This window comes from Neophocaena asiaeorientalis, unplaced genomic scaffold (assembly GCF_003031525.2).
Source record: "Neophocaena asiaeorientalis asiaeorientalis breed wild unplaced genomic scaffold, Neophocaena_asiaeorientalis_V1.1 scaffold348, whole genome shotgun sequence".
NCBI lineage: Eukaryota > Metazoa > Chordata > Mammalia > Artiodactyla > Phocoenidae > Neophocaena > Neophocaena asiaeorientalis.
This window is the reverse complement of record NW_020172672.1, coordinates 1,577,303-1,599,662: the sequence shown is the minus strand read 5'-3', so window position 1 is coordinate 1,599,662 and position 22,360 is coordinate 1,577,303. Positions and strand designations below refer to the sequence as shown.

Below are 22,360 nucleotides of genomic sequence, written 5' to 3'. Positions count from 1 at the left end.
AGCCTTAGGCCCCCAAGTGGGTGTAAACTGAAGAACAGCGCCAGTCTCAGCTTCTGGAAGTACTGTCAAAGCCGGTCGTTAAAATCATCCTCAAACTGCTCTTCCAGTAAATGAAAAAGCAGCGTGCAGTATCCAGCTGCCTCAGATTAAGGCAGGGGAGTGGGGGGAAATGAGAAACAGAGTCAGGATTTCCAATTACTGCTAACATGAGGGTATTCAAAAGGGAGGAAATTAATGGAATCATCAAAAGGCTGGTGATTTCACTTAAAATGAATTAAATCAACCTCAGTCTTTCCCTGTTTCAAAGCAGACCTGAGGCTACTCAGTGTTTGAGCTGCCTGAAAGCCACCCACACAGGATCAGAGGGGCTAAGTGACAATTAGCCAAGGCTGGGAAATCTTTCATTTGCCCCTTCAGAAAGAGGCTGGAGAGACAGGGTCAGACAATGGTTCTGAGGCAGGATGTGCTAATTTTCTCCAGGCCAGGAGTCCTTTAGTCTGCCAATACAAACAGCAGGAAATAAAGGCTGTAAACGGGGTCAAATTCAATCTGAAGAACAGCAAACTCCCCTAGGATGGCAAAAACATTCTGTAACTCACAGCTACCCCAGACCAAGTGGGCAAAAGAGAGATGGGAAGAAGAAGACTGGGGAGCTCTGGATGTGCCCCTCACACAGATGGCGTATGTAGGGCCTTTGTGATCTCCCCAGGGACACCCCAACCCCTACACACACAACGTACAAACATCAACGGCTAGCTCTGTCAGAGCACAGAGTAGTTAAAATGAGCACAGAGGAAGAAGAGAGAGAAGGGCGAAAGGACTATTACACGAAGTTAAGCAGGGAGAAATCAAAGGAAAGGAAAAGAGGCACATGGATACACATCCCTCTATTCCATCCACCAGCAAATATTTTCACAGGCCTACCATGAGCACTGTGCCAGGCAGTGGGGAATGTAGGAGCACCTGGAAATGAGAACTGATCAGACAGCCTGGGAAACACTGCAGTCGACAAGTGTGATGATCTGGAGTAAAGGGATCGGCACCCAACAAGGATGCTAAGTCATTCCTCTGTGGACAGTTTTATGGAAGCAGCGTAACTGTAGAGCCCAGAGGCTCTCCAAAAAGAAAAGTTACTCCAATTTCCAAACTTCTCTAGTTTCACTTTCCAGATGGGATTCTGGTTCAGTACTGCGTATCAATGGAAATTTTCACACACATTAAAAACTAAAAAACAGGGCTTCCCTGGTGGTGCAGTGGTTGAGAGTCCGCCTGCCGATGCATGGTCCAAAAAAAAAAAAAAAAAAAAAAAACTAAAAAACAAGCAACAAGCAAGCAGAAGTTCCTGACCCTGCAGAGGAAGCTGTCAGAGAAGGCATTAAAGAATATGCGGTATCTAAGCTCAAAGGGCCCTGGAGCGCTGGTCCAACCCTTACCTCACCGCTGAGCTAAGTGAGGGGCCTTCAGTTACTGCTCATTAGAGGCAGTACAGGGGCTGAGGCCCAGGACCCCAGCTCAGGGCCCTGCTCTTCATACCACAGATCCCAAGCTGGGGCAAGACTTTCTAAAATGCAGACTTTTGGAGCTCACCGCTGCCTAAGAGGGCAGAATAAGAAGTGGAGGGAGGAGATGCCCAAGGTGATGCCTCCAGGGCTTCACCAGGCCTGGTCCCTCCCTCTCTGCTAGATAGTCAGCAAGGACCAGAACCAGACTGGTGAAGGTAACAAGAGGCCTGCCAGCACCTCCCTTAATCATTTAACCTTTTCTCAGTTTTCAAGTTAGGCTGGTCCACCTGCAGCATCCTATTTCTGAACTTCCTCTCTCCCCAGAGGTTCACGACCTCTCCAGCCCTCTGTCTCCACCTTATCAAATTTGCTCTGGAAGGGTTAAGTGGGCTTGTTCAGCCCCACTGTAAACTGGTGATCCTCAAAGTGTGGTCCCCAGACCATCAGCAGTAGCCTGTAAGAACTCAGTAGAAATACTGATGCAAACTGGAGGTGGGGGTAGGGCCCAGCAATCTGGGCCCTCCAGGGGATTCTAACGCACACTCAAATTTGACACCTAATGGTGCTATTAACGTACATGCTTCAGCCTGTTGCTTCTCTCACAAGTAGGTGACTTAACTGGCACAGCTGAACGACCTGAACTTCAAGCCCAAGAGCCCACGGAGCTGCCACTGGAGGCAGGAGGAGCTTCCCAACCCAGCATCCTCTTCCCCCATTTCCAAGGTTCAAGGCCTTGTACAAGAAAGTACACAACCTGTCCTTGAAGCTGTGACCAGAGGCTGGAGAGCACAGACTTGGGGAGAAAGGTCTCGAGGACCCTGAAGGGCCTGACCTAGTAATGTGAACAAAACGGAACCTCCCTTCGCCAGCTCTACACTGCTGAGACCAGACTTCAGAAGGGACGACGGTGGACCAAAGGGCCCAGGCCTCTTCCTGACTGGAGAGTTGACATGACTCTGACCTGCCCAGATACCATCCTGCCCCACGGAGGCTGCAGTACTTGTTCTGCAGGAAAACTGGCCTGGGTCAGACACTCAGGGAGTTGCCTGATCCTACCTCCGTGGGGCTTTACCATGGGACCTGCAGAATACAACGGGCACCTGCTGTGGGTGCCCTGACACACTGGGTCACGTCGGGGTGGTGAGTGGGTTTCCGCTGGTGTGTGCCAGGGAGCAGGTACCGTGGTGCAGAATCTGGTGCCTCAGGTATCGCCAACCACAGCCTAAACAGAACAGGTCCCGTGTCCAAACCTGCCGTAATTAGCCTTCTGCTTCTCTAGCTTATACCAGGCCCTCATTCCTAGTAGGGACTCTGGGGCTTCCCAGAGGAAAATGGACGTCAGATTTCTAGGCCTCTAAAATTCCTGACTACAACAACCTTGTCTGACATGACCATGTCTGTGAAAAAAAAGACTTTTTAAAAGATCCCTCCATTTCTCCTCTCACCTTCTCTATTCTCAGGAGTGAGGCATCCTCACATCTGGAGGTCCAAGCTTTAGACTCCACAGATTCGGGCTTCAGACTCAAGATTTGGGGCTCTGTTGGAAACTTTAGTTTGATCTGCTGCACAAAGGGGGCTATCAAATGCCAGCCTCCTTGCAGGGATGCATGAAGGATTAACTGGTTAGTATTAACCAAGTGCTTTGAGCAATTCAGAAAAGAGATACTCTCTTTAAAACTAAAAATAAAAAAAGAAGAGCACTGTAATAAGCGTTTCCGTTGGAGTAGACTCTTATCATTTTCCCAGAACTCTTACATACGTTATCTCACCTAACCCTATCGTTCACACCCTCAATTATCCCTGCAGGGCCAGGGTCTGCCATTACTGATTGACAGAATTTCTGTTACTGAGGCCGACTGCGAAGTTTCTCAAGTACCTGACAAATTGTTACTGAGACGACTGCAAAGCTAAGAACAACAGCGTGGAGAAAGCCTCTCTCAGGAAACTCGAGACACTGGGACTTCCCTGGCGGTCCAGTGGTTAAGACTCCATGCTTCCCCTGCAGGGGACACAGTTTTGATCTCTGGTGGAGGAACTAAGATCCCCACATGCCACGTGGCCAAACTGGAGACACATCTCTGCCGGAAGGCACAGCGGTTCTCTGCACCCTGAACACATCAAATCACAGAGAGTCCTCACCGCAACAGCTCCAGTCACTGCGGCCTGACCCCCGCTGAGGGGTCCTGGATACACGCGCATGCCCGCGGCCAGCTGCTCCTCTCTCCTCCCTTCCTGAGCATTAGGAACATCCGCAGGGAATTCCTGACGCAGAGGTCCACGTGGGGACCCTGTGCAGTGCATCAGACTGGCTGCAATAAGCCATCCTTGTCAGGCACGCCCCCCACGGGTTGGCTGGGCTGAGCTAAGAGGATGAAGGGCCTATCCTGAGTGACGCCCTGGAGGGGCAGCCTCACTGAGCCAGTCACTTCCTGTTCCCACAGGCAAACAGGAGCCCATTCTTCTCACCCCCATCTTCTCCACAACTTGTACCAAAATCAACACCTTCTGCCAGCCCTCCTTATTTCCCTGTTTAGACTCATTCAACCCTTAATCCATTAACTGGTGTTTGTTTTTTTCTTTAACCCTTTGATCTTTCACATCAAGCTTGTTCCTCCTCCACACCCCCTACCCCTCCACAGCTCTGACAGCCAGCTAGGAAGGGCACCTACCTGCCTCCACCAGCATCTTAACCCCTGGGTGCTTCCCCCAAACTGTGCTTCTGGTGATGTTCAGCCCCATCTCTGAACTCTGAGGCTAAGGACAGACTTCATTTTTCTTTTCTGAAACCCCAGCTTCCAAACATACTCCACCAGGGACATCCCTGGTGGCACAGTGGTTAAGAATCTGCCCGCCAATGCAGGGGACACAGCTTTGAGCCCTGGACCCGGAAGATCCCACATGCGACAGAGCAACTAAGCCCGTGTACCACAACTACTGAGCCTGCACTCGAGAGCCCGTGAGCCACAACTACTGAAGCCCGCGTGCCTAGAGCCCGTGCACCGTATGGAGGAGTAGACCCCGCTCGCTGGAACTAGAGAAAGCCCGCGTGCAGAAACGAAGACGCAATGCAGCCGAAAATAAATAAGTTAATAAATTAAAAAACAACAACAACAAAAAAACATACTCCACCAAAGTAGAAGAGACCACTCATTTATCCAGCAGGGTAAGAGGAAAACCAGTTTAGAGAACAGAGCATACTGGACTTCCTAAGTTTCAACAGAAGTGACAATGCAAGTTCCAAAGGAAGGAAGAGCCAAGGTGAGCACAGCAGACACGAAGCTAACTCTCTCCCTCTCCTCCCTCCAGACTGCCCCCAACATGCTGGCTGAGGTGACACAGAGTAACATAATGACGGTAACACCACAACCCTATACGGTAGGTATGTTATCCCAATCTCACACCTATGAAAACTGAGGGACACTGAGAAACTAATTTTGTTGCTCAAAATTAGACAACATGTTAGTGGCAGAATTAGGATTCAAACCAGCCTGCTTGGCCCAAGAGTCGGGCCCAGCCGCTCCACGGCATGTGGGATCTTCCCGGACCGGGGCACGAACCCGTGTCCCCTGCATCGGCAGGCGGACTCTCAACCACTGCGCCACCAGGGAAGCCCCGAGACTGCATTCTTAACCTTACTATGCCATCTTGTCCCCCTACTTGCCTCCAGGTCTCGGTGTACACTCCTCTCCCTCAGAGAGGCCTTCTACGACCACCCCTATCTGAATCAGGAGCCCCGCCCACGCGTATCCCAGTGCAGCAATGACTTCCCTGATCACAGCAAGTATCTCACAGACTGGAGCTGGCACAGTCGCAGCACTCAGCAGGCGCTCAGCAAATAACTGTGGATAAAATCAGAGTCTGAACCATCCCGTCTGCATCCCTCCTGGTACAAAGTACTGTCCCTGGCTGCAACCGCCCACCTCTCACAGGCTGACTGTGAGGACCAACTAGATGTGATAACTTCCAACAAGAGCCAGTCCAGTACTTGGCCCCAGGAAGCCCTTCACGGCATTACCCACCTCCTGCTGTCCTCCCTGCCCGCCTTATATCAACACACATTTGCTAAACGAGCTGATGCCGCTTATGGAAACACCAAACCCAATCTGTCCCAGAGCAACCCTGGTCATTAGGGTTTGGAACAAGTCCATATAGGGCTTGTGTGTCATGATCTGCAGAACTAAGAGTTCAGGTTCCCCAAAGCTGAAGTCTTAACAAGCTGCCCAATCCCTTCAAATAATCAAAGACAGTTAAGATTCTAGGAGTTGGAATCCTGTTCATAGGAAAAACTCTCTGACATCCTCCCAAGAGAAAGGACTGAGACCAAAGAGCTCCTGAGAATTCCATTCAGCAAATACACACATAGCCTACTCTCCTTCCTGCAGACCCTATTAATTCTAGTGGTAAGGGGATGGGTGGTGTCTCAGAGGAGGTAACTTTGAATTTGATCTTAAAGGATGAAGTGAAGTACAGGAGGGAGGGGAGGCTGGGATTCCAGCCACAGGAATCTAGCCACTCAAAGAACAGCGTGAGGATAGGCTTGACTGTGCTAATGTTCAGGGAAGGGGAATAAGGAGTCTCCTTAGCCTTGACTTTAGCGACAGAGGTAGAGGGAGCTGTGGGTGGGGAAGGGAAGCCACACCCATGCAAGCTGCCTTTCCCCCCCTCCAATGCCAGTATATTTTTAGAGCCAGCACAGTTCTCACATGCATTCTTCCACATGACTTCATTCCCCGTACGTAACGAAAGCCTTCCTTTCCTCCCTCTTCATCACCTAAAGGGACCCACGCTGGGTTCAAAGATCCTCACTCGGGCTGAAAGTCAGCACACTCTGTGATAAACTCTTCTGGGCAGCCGGCCCAGCCCCACTCCCTTCCTCTCAGAAGAGCCCTACCACCTGCATCCCCTGAGGCATGAAGACACTGTCACATCCTCCTCCACTCCCAAGAAGGTTGTGGACAGAACCTCACGGGGAACCACAGATCAGGCTGCTGCTGCCCGCAGGGCCGCGGACTCGTCCTGCTTATCCTCACGCACAGGACAGGCCATGATCCTGCACAATCCTGCCAGGAGTGACCCCCTCTGGGATGACCACTGGCCTGGTTATAACAAAGTACAAAGGACTTTGTCTCTGCCCTCAACGAGCTTATATGCAAACACTTACAAAACCAAGAACAAAGAACACGAACTAAGATCAAGTGGCTCGTGTACAGAAGACTCAAAGATCAGAGACTGACGGGGTCTACTGTGTGACAGGTAGAAATCAGAGGGCCACACAACCTACGGATGTCACCACCTAACTTCCTGGACCATTAATTAGCAATTCGGGGCGACCGTGCATGGTTTTCAGGAGGCCGAGTGGGGCTGCACTGACTCAAGACACCACTGGGTCCTCTGCAACCTGGCCTCCAAAGTAATGAGACCAACCGGGAAGCAGAAACATCCAAGGCTTCTCTCCTGTCGGCCCCTGTACCTTGCTGTGCCAAGATCAGTGCTCGGCAAATACTGACAGGTGACTCCCCACGCCCACTCAGTCCTTGTCTGGTGTGTGACAATCCCAGCGACATTCTCTTGTGCCTCCCACCATTGCCAGAGTCAACAAGGCTGAGCTGTCAGTACTCCAGCCAGCGACAATAAACACACAGGTCCCGCCCTCTCCCAGGGAGACATGTGTCCACTGCACGTGAAGAACTGATCGTCGGGCCCATTGTATTTCATAAAGTGTCACTAGTTACTCAGAATAACAAAGGCTAGAGCAGAATTATCTTATAATCCTGAGGGAGTACTTGGCCATAACTTCCTGAAACACATTTCCCCTCCTTGGTCGAAACACCTAAAATACTTTTGTGAATTTGAAAAGAAAATACGCTTTGCAAAGAATAAACCTTGATGAGGATCTGTTTGTGTTCCCTGCACTACTTCCCAGAATTCTGAATGATTAAACAGTTGTACTTTTAAAAGATTTGGCTACTGGCAAAGCTAACAAGTTAAAGACGTTAAGCAAGGGGAAAACCTTGTCTCTGGGGAAGCAAGTGAATCTAGGAAGGAAAAGGCTTCTTACAAGAAGAAATGCTGTCCAATATAGCTAAGCAGGAGGAGGCAAAAGGACTACCAAAATGGAGAGACGAGAAGAGAGCTCTTAATTTTTAATTCTAATGTTGTATTCTCACGGATGTGTTTAGGAATTCTTTAAAATGTAATCCTTCCATCATACACCACTGTGCTGATGAAATGAAATACCTCTTTAAAAGAACAGACCCCTTGGCATTCTCAGATTTTTAAGATTTCAAAAAAAAACTCTGAAAGTTCCTAACAAATAGCAGCTTTGAGGAATCCCAGCTCTGAGATGCCAACAAGACAGCCTCACGGAAGGGAAGGGCTGGCTGTGAGATGTCCTAGCTGACCCCTCAGCACAAACAGCGCAAAGGGCCACGGCCCCTCTTCTCTGCTTGGCTTCGTGCGTGAGACGCCAACATGTGGCATTTGAGGATTAGGAACCTGTGAACTATGAAGGACTCATGCAGCACGTGTCTAACTCTGCTCAGGATGTACTGAACTGAATCCAAGAGAATCCAAGACACACGGAAGAAACAAGGAGCTCCTTCCAACCCGAGCTAATCAGCTTTGGTGTCATAAGTGTAGACTGGTATCAACTGGTGCTAGAATCTGGTCTTCAAACCTAGGAATTACTTCTTTGTATGCCAGTCAGTGTCCTAAGTGCTTTATATATACTATCTTATTTAATCCTCACAACAGTGTATTAATACGTAAGATTATCGAGTGTCTTCCCTGTTCTAGGGAACATCGACAATGATGTCTGGAAGATTATCCAAGGTAATACAGGCAGCTAGGCGTAGAGGCAGTGTTCACCCTCATCTTCCAGTGAATTCAGAGTTCACGCTTCAGGTTGGCTGAAGGTGCACTGGGTGAGCAGGGCTGGGAGAAACCAGCGGCCAGCGCCCCCCTCAGTCACACCACACCATGGCAAAGTTGTCTCTAAACACTGCTGTCCCTCCGGGCCCCAGAGCTAAACACGAAGCGGGCCAAGGTCACTCCTGACCTGGCCCCAGTCCAGGCAGCCAGCTACACCAGTACCAGCCACCTGGGACGGGAGGGCTGCTCACATCCTCGCAGGCTCAGGCTGCTGGGGTGACGGAGAAGAAAGGAACCTCCAGTGGGTAAGAGGTGGTCAAAGAATTCATCTGAAAACATACCTAGAATAATTAAAGACTCTGAGCACTAACCCTAGTTGGGTTTTTTTGTTTTGTTTTGTTTTGTTTTTGCGGTATGCGGGCCTCTCACTGCTGTGGCCTCTCCCATTGCGGAGCACAGGCTCCGGACGCGCAGGCTCAGCGGCCACGGCTCACGGGCCCAGCCGCTCCGCAGCATGTGGGATCGGCATGAACCCGTGTCCCCTGCATCAGCAGGCGGACTCTCAACCACTGCGCCACCAGGGAAGCCCTTTTCTTTTGTTTTTTTTTAAGCACCTGTGACCCCCTTTTGTGGAAAGAGTTGGGCAGTTAAGGATAACCTCTAAGCTTGCAGTTAAGGATAGGGTAGTGGGGCACCTCTGTTTGGTAGGTGGAAGCTGTGTCTAATGAGGGCTTTCACCCAGGTGAGAGCCACTGAGGTGTTCGGTCTGGTGGACTCCTGTCTTCTTTTGTTCGAAAGTTACAGTGCAAAGCTCGTACCATGCGTTGGCAATGGTCTAAACGTGGCACAACAATCGGCCCGCAGAGGGTAATTTCTCAATGTCTTTTCATGACGCCAGGGTTCAGCAAGCTCTGTAATGACCCATCCAGCCTCCTACCCCAATCCCCAGTCTTTTTATAGTCACAGGTAATTACACCATAGAGAGATTACATCACGACACCAGCAGCTGACAGGAAGATGCTCTGCGGATGTTTTGGGAACTACAGCCGCATTTAGCAAACAATTTTCTGTGGTCCCTATTGTTCCTTTCCAAGAATAGAACTGCCTTGGCAAACCTTGTGCCTAAGCTGGGACCCAAACCACCAAGGGCCGCTGCAGATAAGAACAGAAACAACCACAGAGGTAAACATGGTAACCCAGAGATGACTCCTGCATCCTATATCCAGGGAAGAAAACAGATGGTGCCTCTCTTCCTCTGTCAAATTTACCCTCTGAAGGGTGATCTGAGTGCTCCAACAGAGCAACACAAGAAACAGGTCTCAGAGAAGCCTGCCACTCAGCACAGGTAGTCCAGTTCTCAGCAGAGCATGGGCAACAGTCAGACATACTGCACGCAGATCCAAGCCCGCTTCCCCACCTACGACTGAGTGTCTCTGACCAAGTTACCTAACTTCACTCTGCCTCGTTTTCTCACTTGTCAAACAGTTACGTGACCATCTAGCTCACAGGCACTCTGAGAACTTCACACGTGATGACACAGAGCCCGACACACAAGCGATGCTCCACAGGCATCGTTTCCCTACCTGTTCTCTTTTCCCAGTTCAGTGTATGTTACCTCTGACTCCAGGTCCCTTCAGAGACCGTGAGGTGAGCCAGGCCACCTGCCAACATCTCTCTCTGCCACAGCAGTGCTAACGGCCGAAGCCGTATCATCCCCCGAGAGCCTAGCTCTCCACATGTTCCATCTTCAGTGAGCACTAAGTGCCTGGCTTTCTCCCTCTGCCACACGGAAATGCAAATGGCCGCCTTCCCCGCTTAGGTGCCTGTGTGATGTTTAACATGGCCGCTGAGTGTGTGGCAACATCTTAAAGGAAAAAAAAAATCAGAAACAAGTAAAATACTAAGTTTTTTTCAATAAATATGCTCAGAACAGGGAGAGAATGGAAATTAAAAGCTTTTTAGATGAGCTAGGTTGAGACCATCAAACTACGCAAACATGGAAGGCAAAAGGGATTCCGGAAGTAATCAATCCTTCCTCAACTGGTCAAGTTTGACACCTCCTCCCAACCCCTCATCCCCAACCCAAAAAGTGACTCTGCATCTCCAGTCTTGTTTTTTAAAGACAGCGGAGGACGTCATCCACAGGAAGTCTCTTGCCCAACGTGACTCCACAGGAGGTCAAACACCGTCTCTGCTGCTGTTGTTATTTAGGAATTACGCTGAGCATTTTTATATGTCAAGGGCCTTCCAATCATTTTTATTACACAACACCAACCTAACATCCTTAAGTATCTTGTTTCTGTTTTACAGGGCACACAAAGAGGTCAAGTGATTTACCTAAGGCCACACACACAGCAACTTTCTTCAGGTCACAGGTAAAGAGATCTGTGACCTTAAGATCTCTTAAGGAGAGAGATCTGGGGGAGGCTGCTACACAGTTGGGATCCTAATTCCTCCCCAGTCCAAGAAAAGCAAGCTGGGTAGCGTGAGCACAGATCTTATTTTTAAATCTGGCCTTCCCCTGCAGGCTGTGACCAGGTGCGAAGAATAAGATACGCTTCCTTTTGCCACCCTGAAAAAGGGAACTTTATCAGTAACTCTCTCCATCTCTGCTACAGGCATGACCAAGGGGCAAGCTGAACCCGATGCCTCCGTAACCACTTCTCTGTTATAACTCCAAATCTCCAGCTGCAGATAAGAGGAACCAGGATGGAGAACTGAACTTTGAACATGACATATGTAACTTTTCCCAGAACTCTACCCCAGAACTCTCAAGTGCCTCTTCATACGTCATTCTTTTTTCTAAACCTGAGCAATTATGGCCAAGACTAGAGGCGCTTGTGGGACTTATGACCAGGGACTGTGCAGGCCAATGCCTCACCGAGGGTGCCCACTGACCTCTGTCCCGTGGGATTCTCACCGTCGCCAATGTGCCGGGACACACGAGCATATCTACTAGAGCTCACTGGGTAACGAGCGCCTCATTTAAAAAGGCCTCTGGAATGGGTATTCAGGGGAAGCTACAGGAGCAGGTAAGAAATGCAGGAAAAGGAAGAGGAGACCTTGCCTGACGGGAATTGCCTTTCCTCGACTTCAGAGTATCTGAGAGCCTTGGTTTCTTGGCAAGCTTGCTTGGCACGCTGCTCAGGGCAGGCACAGCCGTACAGGTGTGCTCTGGGTCTCAGGCCAAGGTGTGGGTACCTCCTTCTCCCAGAAGCCACTCCAGAGAGAGGGAAAAACATCGTAACTTGGTGCACTGGATCGAAGTAATGATGAAACCCCTTCCCCTGCCTGCACCCTGCTCTGTGCCAGTACGTTTGTTTTATGGAGAGTAAAAAAGACTGGGCAGAGGGAGTGGGGTGGCAGGGGAGGAAGGATTCTTTGCAGATGGGGGAGGGAAAGAAAACAACAGAGCCAACTTTCCCATCCTGGTCTGAGCCCACACTACAGATATATTTTTCCATACTGGAAAATAATAATCCCTTTATTCAGCCAGTCTGGAAGCATCGATCCCTGATAATTGATTTCAGACCTTGAATGGAAAGTTGGGAAGGTGTGGGTAGCTGGAAAATGGGGTGGGGAATGGGAGGAGGAAGGGGGGAAGCCCATAAAAGAGAGTGGCGGTGTACAGGGGATGGCTTAACGGAGCTAAAGAGGCTGAAGGCATCAGATACTGAAGGCAGATGCTCTGCCCTCATACTGCCATGTAACATAGCAGGACCGCTTCCCCAGCAGAGCCCTGGAAGAGGATGGTGGTGGTAGCACACCAGGCACTAGGCGAGGTTCTGGTCCAGGCACTGCCGTGAGCTGCCCTAAGGCCCTGGGCCAGTGCACAGCCTCTGAGGTCCATCCTAGCTCTGCCCAGTCAGTCCTTCCTTCCTTCCTTCCTACTCTGATAGCCACTCCATTCATAGGCATTCTTACTGAGCACCGTCTGTTCTGGGCTGGGGGTAAGGTGGCAAACCTCTGCTATAAAGGGTCAAACATTTTAAAGCGTACATATTTTAGGCTTTGGGGGCCACATGGTCTGTCACAATTACTCAACTCTGCCATCTAGCACAGGTGAGGGGGCTGAGGCTTACAGAAGTAGAGACTCGCTCTCGGTCACAGAGCCAGCAAGTAGCAGGACTGGGCTCTGAAAACACGCAGTGGATTCCAAAGCCGGCACCCGTACCTGCACATTGCACCCTGAATCCTACACCTCCGTCCCACCCGTGACTACAGCCGGGGGAGGGGAGTGGTCACGTCATCCCTGCAGGCTCCTACACCCCCACCCCCCGCTGGCTCACTAGGCACCTCAGCCACCAGTCCCACGCCCTCAACTGGCTCCCTGCTGTACCAACAGAACAGAAGCCCCCACTCTCTGCTCCCCTGCTCACGGCGCCACAGAGAATCCCTTCTTCCAGCCTTCAGGAGAAACAATGGTATTGAGTCTTCTCCCTCCCACACACAGGAGGCAGGCTGGGGCTCACCTGAGGCAAGTCCGTCTCCAAGGAGGGTGCTAAGAATCACCAGCAGAAGGAACACTCCATGTCCCACGGAGGCCACGGCAAACAATGAGGTGCTCTTTGGTGCTATCCTGCCATGGCACATCTTTCATCCGTCCAAGTTATTTTAAAACGAAAAAATTTAAAAGCCAGAAGTAAGAACACTGAAGTCAGCCCTGGGTAGATTCACCTATAAAAAACAAACCAAAAACAAGGACATAAGTGAAAACTTTAGCCATAAGTTAGTTACAATAGGCACTTTACGGTAAGGAAGCCATAATCACATACAAAGTTGAAAGAATTCTAGCAGCTGAATCCCTACTGCCAGGAGAAGAGACAAGCACATAAGCGGCTTTCCAACTCCTCCCTGGGGAAATGCCAAGGCCCGAAGCAAGCTGCCATTGGCGTCAGCATCCGGGCGCCAGATCCTTGCGACGGGACAAGGAGACAAGCGCCGGCTCACCTGGAGATCTGTCAGGCTCGGCAGAGCTTTCAGAAACTGCTGTGGCTCTGCCCTGCTGCCTGCCTTGGAGGCTCGAGCAAAGAGGAGGAGAGAGATAGATGGCTGTTGACTCAGAGCTGCTACACGAGAGTCTGGCTTTGCCTTTGCCACCGGACTCAGAGCAAGTTCAACTAACCGAAAAGAAAAAAGAAAAGAAAAGAAAAAAAAAAATAGAGAACACATGTCTTAAAGGGAAAAATACACCGCCCAGAGAGAAGGAATGCAGCAGCGGGAGCCAAGGGCCCGGGGCTTGGCTGGATGAGCCCCTGAGGACCTGGCTCTGACTCCACAGCCACGAATCTCAAAAATGGACTAATTAATCAAGGCTCACCCAATACACCTGTGACCCCAGAGCCCACATTTGTTGGCTACACTTGACAATGACTGAGCGGAGAACGGGCTGTAACTCTTAATTAGCCCCACCATCCACTCTAGCTCAGACAAAGACGTAGAAGAATAGGAACCGGTGTCTTAAAAAAATAATAATAAAATCAGGGATTAAGACTTTTCAGGATTTTTTTCTACTTGCCTTCAGGGAAGCAGAAGGGTTGATGATACATTATGATATAGGCCTATTATGTTTTAGTTAACCCATGGGATTTCATTTATCCTAGTTTATAACAGGTATTCCAAATAATAAGGTTACACTTCCTTTTTAAATTCCATATACACCTCCTTCTCCAACAAGGCTTTATGTAAATAGATAAGGAAGCCTGCCATCTACAACCCTAATAAAGGATGCCCCCGAGGGATAACACCCAGGCCTGACGTTAATCCATGTATGAAGCCTTGACTCAAGCCTATGCACCCCTTCTGAAGAGAGTTACTTCAAACAGCAGTATGAATCGTCTCAGTCCAAAGGAAAAGCAGCTATGAGGGTCTTCAATGAGAATGAGCCAGGGGCTCAAGAACAGAGCTAGCCACCGGGTCTTTACCCACTACCCCCAAATAGTTGGGACTGTAGCAGTCCTCTGTCCCCAGCTTTTACCCAGATTCCAACTTGAGCCTTTATGGCTGTAGAACACGGAAGGTTCATGGAGAGGTCTAGGGGTGGAGTCTGTGACTGACCCAAAACAGTACACAAAACCATGTGTAAATGTGTGGAATGTGTAAACCGTTTTGTGGCTAAGAATGGTAGAGTCAGAATGCCAGAATTCAATTCTATTTCCTTTATTATGACCTTGTGGCCAAATTACTCTCTTAGCCTCAGTTTCCTCATCTGTAAAATGGAGACAGTAACCATACCATCGTCTTCACAGGGTTGATGGAAGGAGGAGGATCAAAGTGCTCAACACACTGCCTGGCACTTAGCAAGTCCTCAGTAAACACCAGCGGCTGCTGCTATCGTAATTATTAATAAGATCTGAGCGTCGAGGACCTTGGAGGTCATCAGGCTTCACCTCCTCTTTTGACAGATGCCAAAACCAAGGTCCAAAAAGTTAAAGGATACGCCCAGGGCCACCAGCCAGTTAGCAATGGGTCCTTGGTGCTGCCCTTGTACATGCAGCCACAGCAGGTAACCCTCCCAGGCAGTCATCATCCCCTCAAGGCAAGAACCAATGGATCCTCAAGGATGACACCTGCCCGTGCCACATCCCAGCACGTGCACAACAAATACTTCTGCAGTGAATGGATGAGGCTGGATCAGGGTGACGCGCAGTGTTCCGTGCCCGCCTGGAGGAATGAGGAAAGATTACCCACAGGAGGGGATGCTAAACAGATTGCTAAGGGATGTGTCTACTGGAAAAGGAAACGGAGACACCAAGTCCAAGTGGCTCAGAGCAATGGAACCCAGCACTCCCGGCAGATGCTAGAGGCAGGGGCTGGGCTAAGTTTAAACTTTATCCTGAAGACCACGTGAAGCTTACGAGGATTATAAACAGGGAAGTTACAACACCAAATTCATTTAGGAAGATCACTCTGGCAAGGATTTTCGAGGACTGGCGTGGTGGGGGGCTTTCCAAGTGGTAAAGAATCTTACATTTCGTATTTTATAATTAATATAGAGCTCTTTGGAGAACTGTGTGACAATATCTGTCCCCAAAATGCACACATTCTCTGACCTATCAATTCTACTTCTATCATCTGTCCTGAGAAATCACGTGTGCAATGATATATATGCAGGATATTCAGTGCATTATTTTTACTGGTACAAGACTGAAGGGTTACTAGTTAAATAAGTTGCCATACACCCACATAATAGAATACCACACAGTGGTTTAAGAAGAACTGGGCAGTTCAGTCTGTACTAATATGCAATGACTTCCAAAATTAGTATGTGAAGAAAACTATGTGTGTGTATGCATGTATTTTTAAAGGACACACACACATACACACACACACCCCTGTATGCACTGGAAGTCTCTCTCTGGAATTGATGCACAAGAAACTGGTAGCTACCAAGTGCTGTCAGCGAGGGAATCTAGTGGTTAACAGAGAAGGAAGCTCATTTTTCACTGTATGTATCCCCTTTTCATCTTCTTGAGTGTTGTACTTCGTGTATGCATTACCTATTCAGACAGATAAAATACAGAATAAAATTAATGTAGCAAGGCATTCCTGTAAGCCACCTGTCTCCTCCCTCAACAAACTGACTGACGCTCCAATAAACCTGATTGCTCTCTCTGCCAGGAGTACAGTCAGTTTCAGGGCTCAGCATAAGCGTCATCTCCTGGAGGAACTCTTCTGACATGTCACGCCCACCTCCAGTAGAACTAACCCCCTCCTTACTCCCAAAGTGCCCTGAGCACCCTACTCTGACTGTACCTCTATCAAGTTATTATATCTGTTTATCTGTCTCACCTCACTAGGCTCAAAGCTCCTTGAAGGCAGGGACTGTGAATTACTCAACTTGGAATCTTCATAAGCCAGCACAGGGCCTGGCACCTGACAGGCAGGCAGCAAACGTCTGCCAAACTCATGAACACTGTGGGGGAGGAGCCAGTATGGGACTGGGGAGAAGATGCACACAAATGAGCCCATGTTCTGTTTTGTTTTCTAGAAACAGCCGGTTCCTCCCTTACTGTTTAAGCAGTTACCTGGGCCAAGGGACCGATTCCACCATGAAGCCTAAGACCTGATCAAGTGCAAAACAAATGGGGTGATGGAAAAAGGGGCTCTGCAAAGAGAAGAGAGAAGATGAACAGAGGAGAGTCAAGGAATGTTTATGCTAGGCTGAGTCAAGGGTTAGTGCTTCAGAAATAATACAATAATACAGAGAAAAGTGAATCCCCACAGCCCCAGGATATCACCCCAAATGGGAAAACCCAGCTACTATGAAGAAAGGGTCACACGACGCCTAATCATTTTCAGAAAAGAATCCACTTAGAACACAGAATTTTAAAAAACAAAATAAAGCCTGCCCTTGAATCATGGCTTTAGACCAAGTGAAAAGAAGAACACTTAGAACAAATTAAGTATTCATTATTACCCTTAGAGAAACACATAGACGAAAACGTAGTTAAAAAAAGAAAAGAATTCATTTCGCTTCAGTATTCCGCTGGTGTGTTAGTGACCACTTCCCCTGATTTAAAAAAATTATAATTTAGAGATAAAGTAAAATGGTGGATGTCAGGGGCTAAGGGGAGTTAGTGTTTAATGCGTACAGAGCTTCCGTTTTGCCGGATGAAAAGAGTTCTGGGGACGGATGGTGGTGATGGCTGCTCAACATCATGAACGTACTTCATACCACTCTTCTCTGGCTTCCGTTTTCACACCTGAAAACAGCTCAAAGGTCTCTCTCAATCAGAGAATTCTCCAGAGCATCCACGCTTCTCTTTGTATAACCTATCTCTTCCTCCAGCTTTTCCAAAACATGGGGTGGGGCAGTGTCATGGGAAGTCTGCGTTCACCCTTCTGACTTTCCTTCTTGGGACCAATGCCGCCGTCTCAACAGCCTGTGGCAAGGGGAGACCCCCGTGAGCTAGACTGCCAGCCCCGTAAGGTCAGGGTCTGGCCTTTCCCCACCTCTGTGAACCCAAAACATCAAAAGCTGAGTGACTGCTCTGCTGAATGTGATGTCACGAACACTCGTCTCCTGTCCAGAGTGACCCTCCAAGAGGAAGGACACTGCCCTTAAGCCACAGCTCTGAACTTGGGGAAGAACCGTCCCACATCTCTCCCTCTGTTTCCTCATCTGTAAAATGGAGGCATTGCTTGCTTTGAATATCTCACCAGTGAATATCTCACCAGTCTATAGTGAGGTTTAAAAGGGACAAAATATAAAAGACTGCTTGCTCTGTAAACTAGTAAGACGACTCAGGTCCTCCTATTTACAGTCTTAGCCTATAAGCCAAGACAGCAGAGGGTGATCTGAGGAACCGCTCATAAAAAAGATGATGATAAGCATGGCAGGCTTCTGGTGCTGAGGAGAACCTGTAACACTAGCTCAAAGTTCACGCAATTTGCTTACTTGTTGTTGCCACAGATGCTTCCAGATTAACCAAAAAGCCTGCCTAAGGTGAAATGTATCCTTAGAGTCACCTTGAAAAATGGCTCATAGCTTAGGGAGGCAGCAGCAGCTGGGGGAGGGGCTGGGAGTGGGGAGCCATGGAACAGCCAGGGCGCCCAGTCCCCTAGACACGCAGGGCCCGGCCCAGATCTCCGCAGCTCATGCGTCCGGGTCGCCCTGGGGCCTGTACCTGTGGGTGGAGAATGTCACAGTCCTGCCGAGGCGCAGTCCTGTCAGACTCCACTGAGCGCTCCTCTGTGAAGGCAAAGGGTCCTGACTCAGCCACGCCTGGCGCCCAGGGGCTAGGTGAGTTTCTCTACATCTCTGTGAGCTCAGCCTCCGTTTACATGTAATCCTCAGGACAGATTATTTCCTGTATCATGGCCATCCCTCCATTAGTTACAAGAGGGAATTGGACAGGTACAACCAACATAAATCCTTTTCTTGCCTCAGACTAGTCTGGAAAGGGGATGGTGGTGGTGGGAGAATCTAGAATAAGAGTCTGTTCCTTTGATTAATACTACCATGTGATGGGGGGAGACAAAGAACAGTTCATGAAGTTGGAACAGAACTTAACCATTACATTTTAGACTGTAAACATAAGAAGTGCTAACTCTGGGGTCCAAAGTTCCCCAGAGGGCGTGATAAGAGAAGGGAATAACGTGCTGGGAGGCCCTCCCTTACCTCTCCCTTTCTGCCTGCAGTGTACCCCCCTTCACTCCCACTCACCCTGAAATGGCTGGGCCACAGCAGCAAAAGGTATCTAAATGTGTATCAGATCTTAGTGCCCCCCACTCCTCCCCCACAAAACGACAAAACTGTATTACTTCTAGATGTCTTCAGTTTACCTTTTTCCTCCCTGGGGATAAATGGCTCCTTCCAATCTTCCTAACCTCTGTATCTTCCCCTTTCTTTTGTGCCACCAGCAGCTGAGTACGTCAATAGGCAGGAAGTTGTCTATCGGACTTTGAGATCCTTGACAGCCGTAAGTTCCTTTATCCATTTCCTTTTCATCTCCAGCTCCAAAGCCCAAAGGACACAAACATCAAACTCTTGTTAAAATTTGCCTCCTACAGGGACTTCCCTGGTGGCACAGTGGTTAAGACTCCACGCTCCCAATGCAGAGCACCTGGGCTTGATCCCTGGTCAGAGAACTAGATCTCACATGCACGCGGCAACTGAGGAGCCCATGGGCCACAACTAAGGAGCCTGCCGCAACTAAGACCTGGTGCAACCAAATTAAATAAATAAAATTCCTAAAAAAAAAAAAAATTTACCTCCTACAAATCACAAAAATAACCCTCAGCTTTTCTCAGAAACCACTGAAGCCAGAGTAGGGTACGTGTTTGAGGCTTTTTTGAATTGCTTTAATATTCCTCGTATTCTTGTCTCACTCCCCAGAACTGCTCACTACATCCTCTTGTTGTCCCACTTTTCCCCTACGCTACTGCTCAGGCTTCAGACAGCAGGGACACCAGCAGACACACTAAACCTTCTCCTCAACTGTCTCCAGCATCTCTTTTCTAGAACCTAGCAGCAGGATGACTGCAGCACGGATCTGAGTGCAGGAGACAGCCCTTAAGTCCCAGCTCCACCAACCAACAGCGGATTGGCCTCAGGCAAGTCAATCATTCTTCCTGGTCCTCACAGGGTAGGTCTGGATGATCCCCAAATACCCTCTGAGTTCTAAGGAATCTGGAATATCTTCTAGGGAAAAGGAGAAGCCCAGAAGTATTTCTCCTGAAAACATAAGTCAAGAAAAGTTCTGACTAGAAGGAAGAAATGTTAAATCCATCCTCTTTTTTCCACAGAGCAGTCCTTTCCCCCTGCATCTCCCCAGACCTATCCTAGAATCTATCTCCCTCTGCACTGCAGCAAACTCAGGAGACTCCAACTTTTCCATTTAGAGCTTAATCAATCCATCAGCACGTTTGTATAGGCCATCCGTACACAGTGTTCCTAAAGTGCTTTCCAAAAATAACAAACATCTGACCAAAAAACCCCAGCCTACACACACACACACACACACACACACACACACACACGGATCACTGCAGAGCTGTAGGGGCCCAGAGAGAAAGAGAAAATGCAAGAGAGAAGGACACAAGAGAACAAAACAAGACAGGTTCAAGACAGGACAGAAAAAAGGAGAGAAAAGGCAGAGTGCCTGCTCACAGGCACTTGGCTCAGGCCATAAATTTCCAACAGTGAAGGCAGGAAACCACTTCTTCTCTAGACAGATGGGCTAAACTAGAACCAATCAGTTCGCCTCTTGATGCCTCTGTTTCCTCATCAGTAAAACGAAACAATTCAAGTACTTCTCTCTCAGAGAGCCTGGATCCGTGGAAAGATTCTGGTAGGCTGTGCCAGAATCTCTGGTCTGCTTGGACATTATTAGTTAGGTGGCCTAGGGCAAGTTATTTTCAGTTCCCATCTACAAACTGGATAAATAACACCCACCTCATTGGGCTGTTGTGAAGTGGAAATGGGATCAACGTGAAGGATCAGGACAGTGTCTGGAACACTGGGCCCTCAAATCAGTGCTGTTGAAGGCCCCTTCCTGCTCTAACAGGATGTTACTGAGCCCCCACTAGACCCCTGAAGGGTACTGTTTCAGCTGGGCTGAAAACACATGCCCCCAGACTAGGCTCGAAACACAGTTAGTTTAGATGAAAGAAGAGCCAAGCGGTTAAACAAATGAACCTCCAAAGGTCTCTCTCATGAAGTTCTGAAAATATATTCTTTTAAGGAACTTAACATTCCCTCCCCCAAAATTAAATAATCATGTATGTGACTATACTGAAGTGATATTTGTGTCTAGAGGGACCAAGGAGGTTTTCTAGCCTGAATATGCTACAGGAGAGGCATAAGGGCACAGAGCTTACATGTCTGAGGTATACACACACACACACACACACACACACACACACACACACACTCATTACCTCATTATATAGGTGCCATTATGCCTATTTTACAGATAGATGGAATCAAAGGGGCCTACAAGTCTTTCCTCCTCTTGCTTTCCTACTGCAAAGGACTCCCTGTTATTTTTTCCAAATACAAGGTCAAGCTTATTTGCATCTCCTCTGGGAAAACTCTTCAATTGAGCCCACAAGCATGGAAGGCTCTTCTGAAACCATAGCATCACTGCCTGGAAGACTGGGAGAACCAATCACATTCTCCCCCAAGGCCCACTGACAGTTACTTAACTGTTGTATGCTACATTTACTGCAGGTAGTAAATTCCGGCAGAGCACCAACTCCGCCTCTTTCTGTGCCCCAAAGTGCTCAACATTTATTTGTTCAGGAAGGGGAAAAAAAAGATAAACCCCAAACCCATAATTTGTATAGGAAATACAAGATGGCAAAGTAGCAGCAGATATAAAACAGGAGGGGAAAAGGGTATATAAATCCTGAAGTTTTGCCAGGTAGCAAAACAGATGTTTGGCAGAAGTGGCTGTAATTGGTTCCTAGACCCAGAGATACATCTATGTGTCATCACAGCCCTCTTCTTGGTTCCTATCAGAGCTGAGTGGAGCAGGCTTCAATACCCACTTGGCAAATAAAGTCTGGGAAGCTGATCTGCTAAATCTGATTTCTCAGGGCTCAGTGTTTGCAGTGACTCTACTGCAATTCAGCAAATACTTACTGGCTGTCTTCAGTGCAAGACTTCGGTGATCAGAGATGAAGTGGAGCATAGTTCTTACTCTCAAGGAATTCTCAATCTGTGTGAGAGGAATTACATGTTTATCTACATAACACTGTGAAACTGTTACAAGGCTTTGTGTTTTTGGGTTTTTTTTTTTTTTTTTTTATAAATTTATTTATTTATTTTTTGGCTGAGTTGGGTCATCGTTGCCACGTGCGGGCTCTGTCTAGTTGTGGCGAGCGGAGGCTACTCTTTGTTGCGGTGTGCGGGCTTCTCATTGCGGTGGCTTCTCTTTGTTGTGGAGCACAGGCTCTAGGCGCAAGGGCTGCAGTAGTTGTGGCTCACAGGCTCAGTAGTTGTGGCACACGGGCTTAGTTGCTCTGCAGCATGTGGGATCTTCCCGGACCAGGCAGGGCTCGAACCCGTGTCCCCTGCATTGGCAGGCAGATTCTTAGCCACTGTGCCACCAGGGAAGTCCCTGTTTTGTTTTTTAATTTTAAAAAGTGCTATGAGAACACAGAGGAGATAAGAGCAAAGGCTTCTGGTTGGGAGTAGGGGGAGGTGACAGAGAAAGCTTTGAGCTGGACCTTGAAGTTCACACACAGATTTAGTGCGCTTCCGGGGCAGTTTTTTTGTTTTTTTGTTTTTGCGGTACGCGGGCCTCTCACCGCTGTAGCCTCTCCCGTTGCGGAGCACAGGCTCCAGACGCAGAGGCCCAGCGGCCATGGCTCACGGGCCCAGCCGCTCCGCGGCATGTGGGATCTTCCCGGACCGGGGCACGAACCCGTGTCCCCTGCATCGGCAGGCGGACTCTCAATCACTGCGCCACCAGGGAAGTAGGAAAAAAAAAAAAAAAAAAAAAGGATGGTAGAGGGAGAGAAGGAGAGAAGAAAAATAA

General features: G+C 48.8%; 1 protein-coding gene across 1 annotated transcript in view; it reads right to left on the bottom strand.

The window, feature by feature from the left end:
* The window catches only part of SUSD6 (sushi domain containing 6), a 57,180-nt gene extending 35,595 nt beyond the window's left edge, over positions 1 to 21,585 (bottom strand). The window contains exons 1-2 of the mRNA XM_024739606.1: positions 21,463 to 21,585; positions 12,845 to 13,049 (exon numbers count right to left, since the gene is read on the bottom strand). Of these exons, the coding sequence (XP_024595374.1) occupies positions 12,845 to 12,965 (121 nt within the window). The 5' untranslated portion in view covers positions 12,966 to 13,049; positions 21,463 to 21,585. The remainder of the gene's footprint in view (positions 1 to 12,844; positions 13,050 to 21,462) is intronic.
* Positions 21,586 to 22,360: the final 775 nt, after the last annotated feature.